Here is a 14652-nt window from a genome sequence, read left to right on the forward strand (position 1 = left end):
AAAAGAAAGAAAAAAAAAAAGAAAAAAAAGAAAAGAAAGAAAAAAAAAGAAAAAAAAGAAAAAAGAAGATAGCCAAAGGAGGACTTCAATCCAAGCAGCTTTGCATACAGAGAGCAACTTAGAACTGATGTACTGTCACACTTCTACTACAGCACCATAAAACCATAGTAGCATAATTAAAACTTTTGTTGCTTTCTAGAGCCTAAGAGGTCCTAGAAGCCAAGAAGTCACATACTGATAAGGAATAACAGCTGCAAGCATCGAAACCACAGTTCTAAATTTTTTGCAAGTCCTTCAGTTAACCAAGCATATTTCAATTCAAGAACCACATTGTCACACCTCATATAAAACCAAGTAATTTTAACCCATACAATTATATCTACCTTAAAAATGTCTTTAACAAGTCCTAGTTTTCAGAGGTTTTATATTGTAACAAATGTATCTGGGACCATAAACAACATTGAAAATACTGTTCAAACTGCACATGCTAAAAATGATAAAGTATTTTCTACCAAGAGAAGGAGAAATGTACTTTCAAAAATATCAGCTTAAACCTTTAAAACTAGAAGAAGCTTCAGTAAATATTTCCAAGATCTCTATCAGAAATGAAAGGACTCATTTTATAGACATTCAGATTTCAAGTCCTTAAAACAAAAATTAAAATAATTTACCTGAAATTCCGGTATGGTAGACTTTCTGACACCTTTCCTCTTCTTTGTGATTGCTTTTTTAGATAGTGATTTTTTTCCTTGTAAGATTAAAAGAGAAAAGCTTCATAATGCTGTTCATTATACTTTATTCATAAAACTAAATTACTACCAACTTGTAAGTTAAACTGCAACTAACAGATGCTTTTCAGCAAGTCATGTAAACATGATGAATCAGAACTAGACTCAGCAGAAGCAAACACTGAACAAGGATCTGTGTACTGCAGTTTTTTGTGTGGAATGGAAGGAAAAAAAAGAAAAAAAAATTACTACAATTTCAATAATACAGTGCCTAAAAATATAAATTCTGTAAGTAACATTGCCACCACTCTTCTCAAAGAATTGAAATCCCTAACTTAAGACACAAGCCTAAGAAACAGAGCATCTTATCTGCAAGATTTGTTTCTCTAACACTCTAAAGAGCTACACATTAGGATCTGGCATCTCTGTATCTATTAGTAAAAATATACCCTCAAAACACAAGCAGTATCTAGAAATCCCTGATTGAACATACTGAATTTACCAAGGAAATTGATTTGTTTCTTCTGCTTGTGGCAATACCTAACATTTTTATAAAAAGGCAAGAAGCTTCCTATAAAGCACTTCACATGCAACTGTGCTATATATAAACAGAAGAAAAAAATCTCTTTGAAGGTAAGGCAAGTGCTTTACTGCCTGCAGTACAGGAGTTTACAAGTCATATACATTTCTCAAATCTAGTAATGTCATCAAGCATGACAGCAAGCTTCTTATATGGTTATTTCTACATTCATGTGGTAAATTCAAACAAGATCACGTTTTAGTTGTTCACTCAGGCCAAAATCTTCACTCTAATATTATCACTCGTTCACATTCAGGAGTCCTAAACAATAATTAAAAACCTTAGACAAAAAGAGAGCTTGAAGAAAACAACCATCCAATGTGGAATTTGTTGTCAACTAGATTGATTGCAGGCACTTGGCAACAGTACAAGCACAGGCAGATTCAATATTTATTTTAATAAAAATACTGGCAAAAATTTCACTTAACCGTCTTCCTAACAGATGCTTTATGTGTGTGCATATGCATATGCACACATACATACAAATATTCATAGATGTCTAGGCATTTATATTTTCAGTTTATTACACTGTGAGTTTCCTGAACATGTTACCTGACTCTGAAATAAACCCACTTACAGAACAAGGTGCAGGGCTTGAAGAATCTAGATCTGAAGCTCCACATAAAGTCAAGCTATATTAAAATCAATAAAACAACCTAGAAACCACCCATACCAACCATATTTAAAAATTTTAAATGCCCTCAATGACCAAAAAGAAATACATATTTCACATCAGAGAATATGTGATAAAACAGAGAAGCTTATTTATTAGAATAATAAACCAAACATTCTGACAATGGGAAAAAAAGTCAGCATTTTTGTTACATACTTTATGAATACAGATGCATGCTACTACTGAAAACAATGCTGTTCATTGAATGAATTAAAGTAGATGCTTAAAAGCTTTCTTGACAAACTGACTCAAAAAGGAGTCTGGTCACATGTTGGCTCCTTGCTATAGCCCTTTTTCAAAATGTTATCTGAGAACTAAATGAAACGACAGAAAATAAGGCAGCTAGATTGTCTTGCTTCTTTACAAAAAGGAAAATTTTAGTATGTTTAAAACGGAATTTTCATTTTACAGAATACTTTCAATATTCTTTCAACAAGTATTTACTTGACTATTTTCAGCATCCAGTGCTATATGATGTACGATGCAGTGTAATTCAAGAAGTAACAGTTAAACAGATATATTCTTTCTCTTTTTCCCAATATATCCTTATGAAAAGGGGGAAGAAAATTTTTCGGAAGAGTTATAAATAATTAGAAACCCAAATAAAATAAACATTTCTTTCCACACATTAGCATCTGAAAAGCATGAAGTAGGAAAGATACAGAGTTACAGACAGACCAAGACTTAAAAGAAACCATCTAGAAGCACAAGAAAATGAGCCTTACTCATGAAATTAGAGTCTGACATATAAAGCATACCAGTTGGAATATATGTACCAAAAGGCCAACAAAATCCCCAGGCTGGTAACTGCCATGAGCTAAGTACGTATCTGTCTAGAGCAGCATCACAGTCTTTTTCCCATTTCTTTTGACACTGTAGCTGTCCTATGGTGCAGGCATTTTTGATATAATGTATTAAAAACTACAGATACTTGTACCATGGGAGAGAATTAATATATACAGCAAACTACTTAGGGCAAATTCATCTTCTACCTCAGTAACACCCTTTCAAAATACAAAATCGGTATTAGAAGGAAGTTGTAGTGGTAGTAATGATAATTTCTCCCTTTTAAAAAAGATGGTATCTGTTTTTACAAAAATCATTTATCAGTTTTAAACGATGGTAACAGAAACCAAGTCCTTCGCAATTGACAGTTATCTGTAATTCATATGTATTACGTAAGCGAAATACATTTTTATGAAGTGTATAAAAATGCAGGTTTGTAATCCAGAGGTGTGATGGTTTTGTGGATTTCCACCCAGCACCCAGACTTGCAATTGTGCAATAAACTTAAGTATCTTTTCCATGTAATTGGTTTTAAACATCCAGAAACTAATGCCGTCTTGGGGTATCAAAATCATCAGTGAGGAGCAATTTCTCAAATCACTCCACTAAGGTCTGCTAGAGATCTTTTGTCCATAATCCTGGATGAAGAAACTATCTCAAAGACTTATATTAACTCCTGAGCAGATGAAGTAATGTTTCTGACAGCAGTTAGATCACAGTGCGTTTTGAATCATGGAGCACTGTGTCTTTCAGAGCATACTTATTATACAAATACACTTAGTTACTAACTAAGAGTCAATTAGAAAAAAACTTAGAACCTTAGTAGAACCTTAGTAAACCTTACTAGAACCTTATTAAATCCTCACTAGAAAAATACTTATGATTAAGAATCTCATATACGTAATCTGCTTAGTTCATCTACTCAATTCAATACAGCCTGCTTCCTGCCCATATTTAAAGATATTCCAGTGTAAATTTACATCCACTAACAATTTACTGTGTCATAATTAGTAATTATGTCTCCACATAGCCTTTTCCAAAAGGCTTCACATCTCAGTTTGGTTTCAGCTCAGACTGGAAGAGACTATGAGGCATCTCACCCCCAAAAGGAATTCATAGGAAGTCAACATTTTATTAACCAAGAACCCCTTAGCCAGCTCTGTGAAAATTCTCAGACATTAAACTTAAGTTCAGTAGGTCCAGGAGAAATCTGACTGCCATAAGTTTTCCTTTCAAGCTGAAGCAAATTCTATGGATACTGTCAGTGAATAGATATGCAAGCAATTAACAAACACAACAACTAGGACCTGAAGACTAATTATGAGCATCCAAAAAGCACATTGCGGAGATTAGATGCAACTAAAATATAAGCCACCTCAAGCTGGTCTTGCCATCTAAGGGTAAAGAAGGGAAAACAAAGAGACAATTCAGGTATCTTCTAGTAATATTTTTGGCATAAAAATGAGACTAATAAAACACTAAGCCCTAGAAATGTTCTTGACACTTGCAAATTTCTTCAGCAAGAACAATACAACCTATTTCTAACCTTTTCTACATTGAGATCAATGTGATTTGAAAACAGAAACATGTTTACAGATCTGGTAAAACTTTATTATGAACTCTGGTATTTGAGTTCTTGTGGCTTCTCCTTGATGAGCAAAAGCAAAGCTAATCCATGCTTCAAATTATAAAGTAACAACACAGAGAAATTTTGAATAAAAACTTATTAAAGTAATTATTTTTCATAAGACTGCAACTTTCTCTTGGATATGGAGCAGAGTCTTGTTACCCCAGATGGGGCAACAGATGTTTTAAATATCAAACACTAACTCAGTAGTATTTGTCATGGTAGAATACAGCTAAGTTAGCCCTGTCCGACTGCAAGAACTTCTGTTTATTCAGTACATTCCAGCAGCAATTGCAGTGCTCTCATATTAATTAACAGGCCCTGTATCTTTCTGTTAACAAATTTGTACGACACACTTCCTGTCTTTGAAAGGTTTGGCAACTACTGTATATATCCTATTTCCTTTTAATCTCCTACTTTTCTGTCTTGCTCCCAACAGCTCTTCTTTTAGCAGATATATCATGATACAATCTGGAAAATGAAGCATTATTATAGAGTTTTGAAGCTTCCATATTGACCCATCATACACTTTTATACAGTCAAATGATCTAAGTCAGTCTGAACAAGTGCATTAATATTCCTGATGTACAGAACATCTGAAACCTTATAAAACCTCAGTGGTACATGCTTCTGAAGATAGTGGCACTGAAGCTTTATGCATGGTCTACATTGTTACTTGCTGGAATACCTCAATGTTTTCAAGGTGATCAACAGGCTATTCTTTTATCTACAGGTGAGACAACACAACAAAGCTTTTACAACACTGAAGAGAAGAGTCTCCAGGAGACTTCTGTAGATTAAACTCCCAAGGACAGTAAACCAGGCACTACAAAATTGCTGCTTTTTAATTTATTTTTTTTTTAATTAAATTAATTTTATCATATTCAAGTAATGCTTGACTTCATGTACAAAATGCAATGGTACTCTAAAAAATAAAATATGTAGTAAAATGGGCTTCAAGCAGGAAGACTACCATGAATTTTCCAGACCATGAGTATACAGAATTTACATCCAAGGTTCTTGTAAAGGTGTGTACTGTATTGGTATTTTCTATACCAATTTGAATAAGAAGAGATTCAGTTTACACTTACTTCAACCTCTGATTCAGGCACATCACAGTTATTTCAAGCAGCCTCTGGTCCCTTCTATTTTCTCAACCCTACAGATGTTCTGAATTTCATCCAATCCACATTTCAAACATGCAATTGTAGGATTCTCATGCTCTTGCACTGTGCCTTGCACTTGAAGTTATCTAACTCCAGTAAGAAAATAACTTACAAAAATCAATGCATAGAATGCAGCTCTTTATAGAACTGCTCTGACTCATTCCATTACATTCAGTACTACTCTGTCAATAATACGGACACAGAACACTGCCACAATAATAACCATCACCTTGTTTTAAAGGCATAGGCTCAATAAAGTGGTCACACCTTTTCATAAATTGTAAGAAAACTCTGTCACTATGGTAGAGGTCATAACATAGCTGTATTCTCCAGGAAGTTCTGTTCACAATATTTCTGTGAAGTTTTCAGATGGAAAAACTGCATGACCAGTCTATATTCACTATGGGTACCACTGCCACAGCAAGTCAGGAATACGCAAATCAGTTCAATAGAATCACAAACTGTGACTCAGTTACATTTAGCTGCCTAAAAGAACCAATAGCAGGAAAAAAATAATTTTGTTGGTTTTGTAAAAGTAATGAAATGTCCTCACTTTAATATTCCTGATGTTCTCTTCTACTTACTGTACTCTTAAAGAACATTGTAAAGAATTATTATGGCTAGGATCAGACTTAAATCGGGTATTTTTGTAAATGATAAAGACAAGCTTTATCAAATTACTTTTTCTGTTCTACGTTGTAAGGGAACCTTTAAACAGAAGATTTAATTTCAGCGAATCTTTAAGAAATACTACTTAGCCTTAAACTTTAGGAACTACTTAACCTTAAACATTAGGAAACATTACAAAACAACAAGGTATTAGCACCAATTGAATCCAATGCTATCCATTTCAGCCTAGCAGCTATAGGACCACTGGACATTTTACAGGACCACTGGACATTTAACAAACATAGGAAGAAAAGCGCTTTCATGCAATGCTGTGAAGTTTTTGCAAAGTTTTCTCCAGCAATGAAGAAGTAGTCAGAGTAAGATGGGAAATGCCTCAACATAACATGATATAAAGGACAACAGTTCCCCAAATGAGACTCCTTGTTTGCCATTTGGGCAGTTATTTGGTTTGCTTGGTTTTAAGAAGACTGAAAACAGTGACACATTTGGAGAGCTAACAGTCACAAAGGAATATGTAAACACATCAGTTTCCCTGAATACTACATATATGAACTTCAGCTGCAACTCTTAAAACTTCTGTTTAGATGTAGGCAGTGAAATATTTTGGAAGGAGGAATTTGTGATTTGAATAGCAAGACAGTTTTGGGGTTTTATATGCAAATACTTAGGATCTAAATATTACTTGTTCTCTTAGCTTTAAGTTTTGATTTCTAGCTACATGCCCTGCCATCAGACCTTGGCTAGCTTCTTAACCTTCAGAAGATATTTTTTTGTCACCCAGATTCTTAGTTTTGGCTTTTTGCTTTTCAGATGAAATCAAATATTTATCTGTCAGCCTACACTGTTCTGAAAGCAGCCTGTCACTTCAAAAAATATAATGTTTGAAGGAGTCTGTTAAAATCTAGCACAGATAACATAGCCCAGGACCCAAAAGGATTAAGTTTTTACGTTGCTTATATAACATCAAAAATACTACAGCTACCTGAACAACTTGAACTGACTTAAGGTTTTTGTAACTTTACTGTTTGCAAAAACCTTTGAAATTTTCCACTGAATTAACTGAAACCTGGGTTGTGTATCACTTACCTGAAACACTTAACTAGATGCTGCCCAATTCTGTAATAAAAATGTCACCAGCATAAATTATGATACCAGTGTACCCTGATTGTTAGACTGAGGCCCACAAAGCAGTATTCTTTGGTGACCTAAGACTGCACAGTTACATTATGAGTGACTTTGGATTCATCATCTCATGTAATTACTCTGTGTTTCTTCATAAGTTGGATAAGATAATATTACCAGAAAAGAGAGAAACACTTCCATAATTGCTATAATACAAGATACTATGAAATCCCTTCAAGTGACACTCTCTAATGCTAAGCAGGCAGTCACTTTCATTCTCCTGAATATTTTTTGGAACAAATTGACCCTTCCAATTAATTATGCTCTCTAAAGATACATTCTGCAAATGAATCACAGTCACATTTTATATGGTTGTGTTATTGGGTAGGTAACTTTGGCTCTAAGATTAATATCCAAATTGTCTAATGCAATAAGGCTATCCCTTCTCACAAAATAAAATGTAGACTAATCAGCTAAGAAAATAACTATTAAAAAAAATAAATCCGTATCCTCCCAATTTTTCCTATAAATAAAAATGTCAACTTACCAGACTTGTGCTTCTTATGTTTTGTTTTCTTTTTCATTATAAATAACTTGTTCTGGATTTCAGATTTATATGATTTGAATGGATGAAGATGAATCTCACGCTTTCTTTGCAAGTCATCAAGTTTTCTCTGTAAATTTTCATTTAGAATATCTTTCAACTTCTTTTTTTTCTTTTTCTTCTTTTTTGCCAGCATCTTATTTAGTTTCTTATTATTTTGCATTAAGGTTTCTAGCACTGTTTCTTTAGCAGATTCATGGTAATTTCTGCCCTGGTTTTCATTATAAGTGCCATTGATATGCATTTGGCAAGCTTTCAGTGTGTTCTCCTTGAACGGACTCAGCTCAGATCTTACTCTGGTCATTTCAGTGCAACTTTGCCCATTCTCTACATCCGTTATTTCTTCTGAACTAGGGTGAACAACTATATCAACAATCTCTCCTGAAGTAATCAAATTCCTGAAGTTCTCTTTATAACAACCAGTTTTTTTGATGTCACAAACTCTTGAGGCTTTTATTTCACAATCAATGTTCATCTCCTCTGTAGTGACTCTAAAGCTACCTAAACGTGTTCTTTTTTCTGGACAGATAACAATGTCCGTACTTTTCTCTCCTTCTGTCTTGGAATGACACAGCAGTTCTGTCCCAGCAGAACTGACCTCCCCATTGCTTTTGCTTCCATACTCATGTTTTACTCTTTCTGATTTAATACGTGGCACTTTTTTAACTTTGATGGGAAGAGACGGGAATTCAGGAGCCTGAAAAGGTTTTTGTTTGTAAATTCGAACATCTGCACCACAGAACTGTGGAAAGTGAACGTACGCATTTTCCAAGCAGTCATAACCAAGAATTACTTCTCTGCACTCATGGATAGGCTGACCCAGCACTGCATCCTGAACATCCTTTTGTGTTTCATACACAAAGTCACAGAGACCTTTTAGCAGCCATACTTTTTGGTAGAATGGTAGCTCATGAAATGGTTTTTCCTCCAAGGGATTAACTTCTCCAAGCACTTTGAAAAACTGGGGACACAATCCAAGTTTTTCTGCAGCACCATTAGGATTGTCAGTCTGCCCCACAACAGTATACCAGTGTTGCACTTTTTTTCTGAGTGCTGCTTCCCAAGTCCTGTAGGAGAATGTAGGCCTGCGATGCAATGTAGGCCTGCGATGAGGAGGACTTAACAAAGAAGTCATTATTTTTGATAAAAAAACATTGCACTGAGGCATCAGAAGACAACGTTCCAATTCATAGAATACTATTTCAGGTAAATTTAAAATCTGTTGTGCTAAACAAAGAAAATGACCAATAGCTGGAATCTCCCACATTGTCTCCATCCTTGTAGGTGCTGCTTGAGCTAAAAGTGATTTTTCCCATTCTTCTATTTCTTTCTGACTAGCTTCTTCTGCTTCCTTTCTTTCTTGATCTCTCTGCCTATTAAAAGAAATTACATGAAAATTCAGATATTGGGTGAAAAAAGAAATGAGAGAGGAAAAAAACATCAGGACTACACCATGTCAAACATACTTATCAAGAAGTTATAAAGAGCACAGTAAAACTGAAGTCTTACTTCAGTCTGTCTTACTTTGCAGTGCAAAACACATCAACCAAAATGAGAAATTATTGTAGGGTTTTTTTTTCTATAACCACTAGTTTAAAAAAGGGAGAAAGATAAGAAAAAAGCCTGGCATATGTACTTAATCAATAGTTTGAGTTGTTTAGATTTTCAGTTATTAAAAAAACGTATTTCCTTCCTCAATCCCTTTTAATGAAAATTGAGTATTTACAAGAAACTATCCATATAAAAATATCTGAAACTAATTCCACATAAATCTTGTTTTCAAATGGTTGCCCTGTGGCTCACATCACTAGCCTTGTACCTCCCTTCCTCAGCACTCAAGTCTACATGCCTAATTGCTAAGTGCTTCATTTACAAGCACAAGAGCCATTTTCCTTCACATCCTAAGGTATGTTACTAGTCAGTTTGCAATGGTGGTCAAAAAAGAAACAAGTATCAGGACACACAAAGAATGTGATGGAAAATAATACCAAAAATAAACTGTTATTAGATTAATTGGTTTGCCCTCACCTGAAAAAATGTACTTAGTTCTGGTCCCCCTATCTAAAAAACAGGAAAGAGCAGAAATAACATGAATTCGGAGAAAGAGGTTATCAGTAACCAGAGGCCTGTAAAAACTTCTCAGTTATCTGGAAGTCCACACAAAACACTAGCAAAAGGAAACATAACAGCAGTATGTAAAACTTTTATGACAGACTGGGAACTTCTATTTGCTTTTATTTGTAAATTCATCATGAAATTTAAGGGCAACACATGCTAGAAAAAGAAATGCTTCCATCTCAGATAATCAATTACATGTAGCTTACCATCTAAGATACAAGATATCTCAATTTATTTCCAAAGCAGAAAACTGGACATCTGCATGAATCACACAAATATCATAAGTTACCAACAGAAGGAAATTTTCTTCAATGCTGCTGCACTAGTAAACTAACATTTTTGCCTAAAGGCACAACCAGACTACAAAAGACAGGAATAGGATACAGCTGTACTTACAGAATTTTTTTTTAGAGCTCATCCTAAGCTTCTTTTTTCTCTAAAGCTTCTATCACTAGTGAAAACTATCAACTGCCTCTAACACAAATGGGACCTGCTACTGGAATTTTCACATCCTTATTTCCAAATTGGTTATCTCCAATATCATTTCTTCATAAACAAGTAGCAAATAAATGCTATGTATCCATTGAAAGCATCAATGCCTTCCAAATTCAGCAAAAGAGTAATGAAAAATTAAAATCTTTCTTTTGGCAACATGAAGCTGATAGTGGCTTCTAGCTTGAAGGCATGTATTTCAAGCATGAACTATTGACTAGCTATCTTAATAATGCAATAAATGCAACAAAGTAGCTTTGTCCACACTTTAGTATCAGCACAGGAGAAACATGTCATGTGTATGCAAAATAACATAAAACCCAGTAAGACTTTACTAAACACTTTATCTTCCATAATAAAATTAGATGTTCAGTGACTTGTTACCATAATTTGAACAGAAATTCTTAATACCACATATATGCATCCTTGTTATTTATATTATCTAGTAAGGTCAGAAAGACAGACTTATGTAAAACATAAAAGATAAAAGCAAACAAGTCAGTAAATTCTTAACTTCAGTCTCCCAATGCATCATTAACTTAAGAATATAAAGGATGGAATATAAAGATAAAATCCCACTTTGCAGCACAAACTTCTATTAGCCATTCTTGGTGAATAAACCACTAAATTTGACAATACTACTTGCACATCTAAAGTGAGCGTTATTTTTATTCTGATTTATGTTCTATTTAAATGTGCTAATATTGCATTGATATAATAAATAAAAATAACTAATGTCCAAGTGAGGCAGAGGAAGATATTACATTACACGAAAGTGGTCTCAAATATAAATTTCACAGCACTTTTGGATCCCATTCCCTCATTCCTCCTAAATGTAAAACATACTTCCTAATAACCTCTTGCCTCCAAATGGTGTGAACTCTATAAAAATAGTATGGCAACAAGACTAAATAATGAGTACATGGTGAGATGGAACATATGTAGAAACAAAAGCATTTCAGTATTGTTTAATAAAAAAAAGCTGTAGGCAATCCAAAAATATCGTCTTTGCAAGCAGTTTCAACATTTTACCAAGTGAAGATTTAAATCAAGGTAGAATTATCAAAATAAACACAATACCCTAGATTCACCTCTGCCTAGATAAAATTACAATTATTATATCATTTTTAAGAATGTTTTAAAAGGCTCTTTAAAAAGAAAACTGTAAGTTGTTTAATGTAAAAAGTTTGTCTTCTTTTTAAGCTTTTGTTTTGTCACAATATCTGTTGTCATTCCATTCTCAGCAGATATTCAAGAAAAAATTGTAAATGATAGCACATTTTCATTTCATTCATTTCATTATTGAGGTCCTCCTGCTCATCTTTTGAAGGGCATAGCTTTTTTTCAAGAGGATAAAGGGAAGTAAAGAGGGAATAGGACACAGGACAAGGGAGCAGGGGTGAAGGAAGAGAGAAACCAGAGAGGGAGGTAAGAAGAAGACACTTGATATTTTAGTGGCACAAATATCCTTATACTGAGAAATTCTCTGGACTTACACATTTAGCTTTCATGCTGACAGCAACTGTAAAATATCCTGTTGTTTCAAATTTCTATTTAAATTTACTACAAATATGGTTGCATACATGTATTGGACTTAAAGTAGTAACAAAAGTTATTCTAAGGTGAAGTTGATTTTTCTAGACTAACAACAGCCATATTCCTAGAACACATCTGCAGCAGCTGTTTTGCTGCAGAATAACCCTAGTGATCTTTTATTTATTTTTTTTTTTAGCCAAGTGTGATGAGAACATTAGTGGATAAGAAGAGTGGCATCTGACCTTAAAACCCAGCAAACATGATATGCAAGTAGAGATAACACCTAAAATAGAGTCCAGACATAACTCCTTGTTCTTATGACTTCCTCCCTTATTTAAGGCAGCAGACTCATATCACCAGCAAATTGCTTCTTGCTTGCAACATTTCTTGGTGGGGAGAGGAGACAAAGACTAGATTTAATTTTGTTCTCCCAATTACCATGTCTAGTGTAACCAAGTATAAGTCTAATAACATAAGTGTTGATTCACAGGTTAGAGGTCAGACACCAGAATTCTTAAAGACAAGACACAGAGAACTATTTTAATTCACAATAACATTTTTCTACAAACTTTCTTTTAAAAAATAAAATGGAAAGTTACATGCAGATTAACAATATTATATATTATTCTAAATTAAGCCAAGATTTAGTAGCTAGAATATACTAAATTTGGAGAAGCCCATATAACTTTATTTCTGCATCTCAAGTATCTTATATCTTATTATTACATACACTATATTTTTCCATTGGATCCAGTTAATTGCATGCTAATATCCTCATAAAAAGCAAAATTGACTATATAAGGATACCTTATTCCACAATTTCCTTAATTAAATTACTAACTTGAAGCTATAATTCAATTCTTTAAATGTTTTAAGCAATGTCATAAATTTATGGAACATGTTTTAAGAGATGAAAGATACAGAACTGCCTATGTAATTTTCAACAAACCAAAATCACTTGATTCCTGCTGAAATCAACCAGTTACCTGCCATTCACTGGTGGTTTTAAAAATTTCAGTAGGAATCTACCTTTATATTTTGGTATCTAACTACCTGGTCAATCATTTCCAATTATAGAATAATTGCACAACTATTTATTGTTAATTAATATATAAATTAATTTATTTGTTACCTACTTAACAAGTAAGCAAGCAGCTCAGTAGAAACTCATAGAAATGTAATTAATAATTTGAAGAAGATAGTCAATATTCTGATAATTACAACAACTGACGAAAAGGAATGCTGACAAGCAAGACTGACAATAAACATAAATCACATGTTCTCATATATGCACCTTGGTGGGGGGAAGTGCTTTTGCTGCTGTACAAAAAATTATTAGTTGCAAAATAGTGAAATCAACTTTGCAATGATATCTTTTAAGTTTTTATATGTCAAGTCTACCATCATGAATCTGTCACTTGGGGAAAGTTATAAAACATTACATAAATAAAAGTGAAATTGATCATGCAAGAAATGGATAAATTACAAAATTACAAGAAAAAGAGAACTCTCAACAAAGGATACCTGTATAACTAAAAGATTTGGTGTAGGATTTCCCTGAAGTTAACTACAGAAGAGAAGATAAAAAAACCCACTTTCAGAATGTTCTTCCAGAATATGTAGTTGAAAAAAAAAACCAAAATCAATTTCCAGGATTTTGTGGAAAATAAATAATCAAAAAGTATTTCAAGGATTTAATCTACTAATTTAATTTGTATTTTAGTTTTATTCCTATATAATATACCTGATTATATTTATTTATGTGTTCGACTATTTTAAATTTAATTTTAATTTAATTCTCATCAGAAGATGCCTGTGTCTTATGAAAGTGTCTAAATATCTAAAGCCAAGAATTACATATAAACTTGGACCTCAACAGGCAATTTCTTTAGATATGAGGATAAATTTTATAGAAAGGCCCTTGCATTTGCCATCTTACTACTCTGTGACTGAGAGCATGCAACTCTGAGACATTCTAAACAAAGATAATTTATGGCTACAAGCATAAATTATGACTAGAAGCATACTAAATCACCCACTAGATGGCTGGAAACTGAGCCCTTTTTTTATGTTCCTGGTAACTCATCCTAAAGTTGGGTGAAGAGCAAATGTTGCCAATCCAAACACAACTCATTTGCCAGCACTGTGCTCTCCAACTAAAATACCAAAGGCTGCAATCTTACATATTGTTTAGAAAGTACCTCTTCTGTGTCAACCTCAGTATATCAGATTTCTGAAGAAAATAAAAAAATTTAGCAGAAAAAACATTTTCTCTTCCTAATAACATAATATATACTTTAGCAATAAGCCAAAGTAAGTTGAGAAAGTTGCAATACATTCTCAACTAAAAACAGTGTTGAAAGTGTGTACATTTATATGTACACCACTTTGAAAATTTATATATACTGTAAAATATGATCTTCACTGGAAATGTGCAACTAACTTTATAGGGCTTCCAACTTCCAAGCCTTTTTCATAAAAGTGCTCAGAAAAGGTACTTTTGGGCCATTTTTGGTGAGCTGGGAAAGAATTGGTACAGAGAGGTCCCAATTACTTTGAAAACATGGTGTGATTAAGAAATAATAGTGAG

The 14652-nt window shown here is 33.6% G+C and overlaps 1 protein-coding gene across 2 annotated transcripts in view; it reads right to left on the bottom strand.

Annotated features, from left to right (window-relative positions):
* Nucleotides 1-14652, bottom strand: part of KIAA2026 (KIAA2026 ortholog) — a 53413-nt gene that overhangs the window by 34304 nt on the left and 4457 nt on the right. For both annotated transcript variants that reach the window (XR_004500567.1, XM_015652840.2), the window contains exons 3-4: nucleotides 7860-9289; nucleotides 672-748 (exon numbers count right to left, since the gene is read on the bottom strand). Coding sequence is in view for 1 of the 2 variants with exons in the window: in XM_015652840.2 (XP_015508326.1) it covers nucleotides 672-748; nucleotides 7860-9289 (1507 nt within the window). In the remaining variant the exon portion in view is untranslated. The remainder of the gene's footprint in view (nucleotides 1-671; nucleotides 749-7859; nucleotides 9290-14652) is intronic.

Source organism: Parus major, chromosome Z (genome assembly GCF_001522545.3).
Source record: "Parus major isolate Abel chromosome Z, Parus_major1.1, whole genome shotgun sequence".
Lineage (NCBI taxonomy): Eukaryota > Metazoa > Chordata > Aves > Passeriformes > Paridae > Parus > Parus major.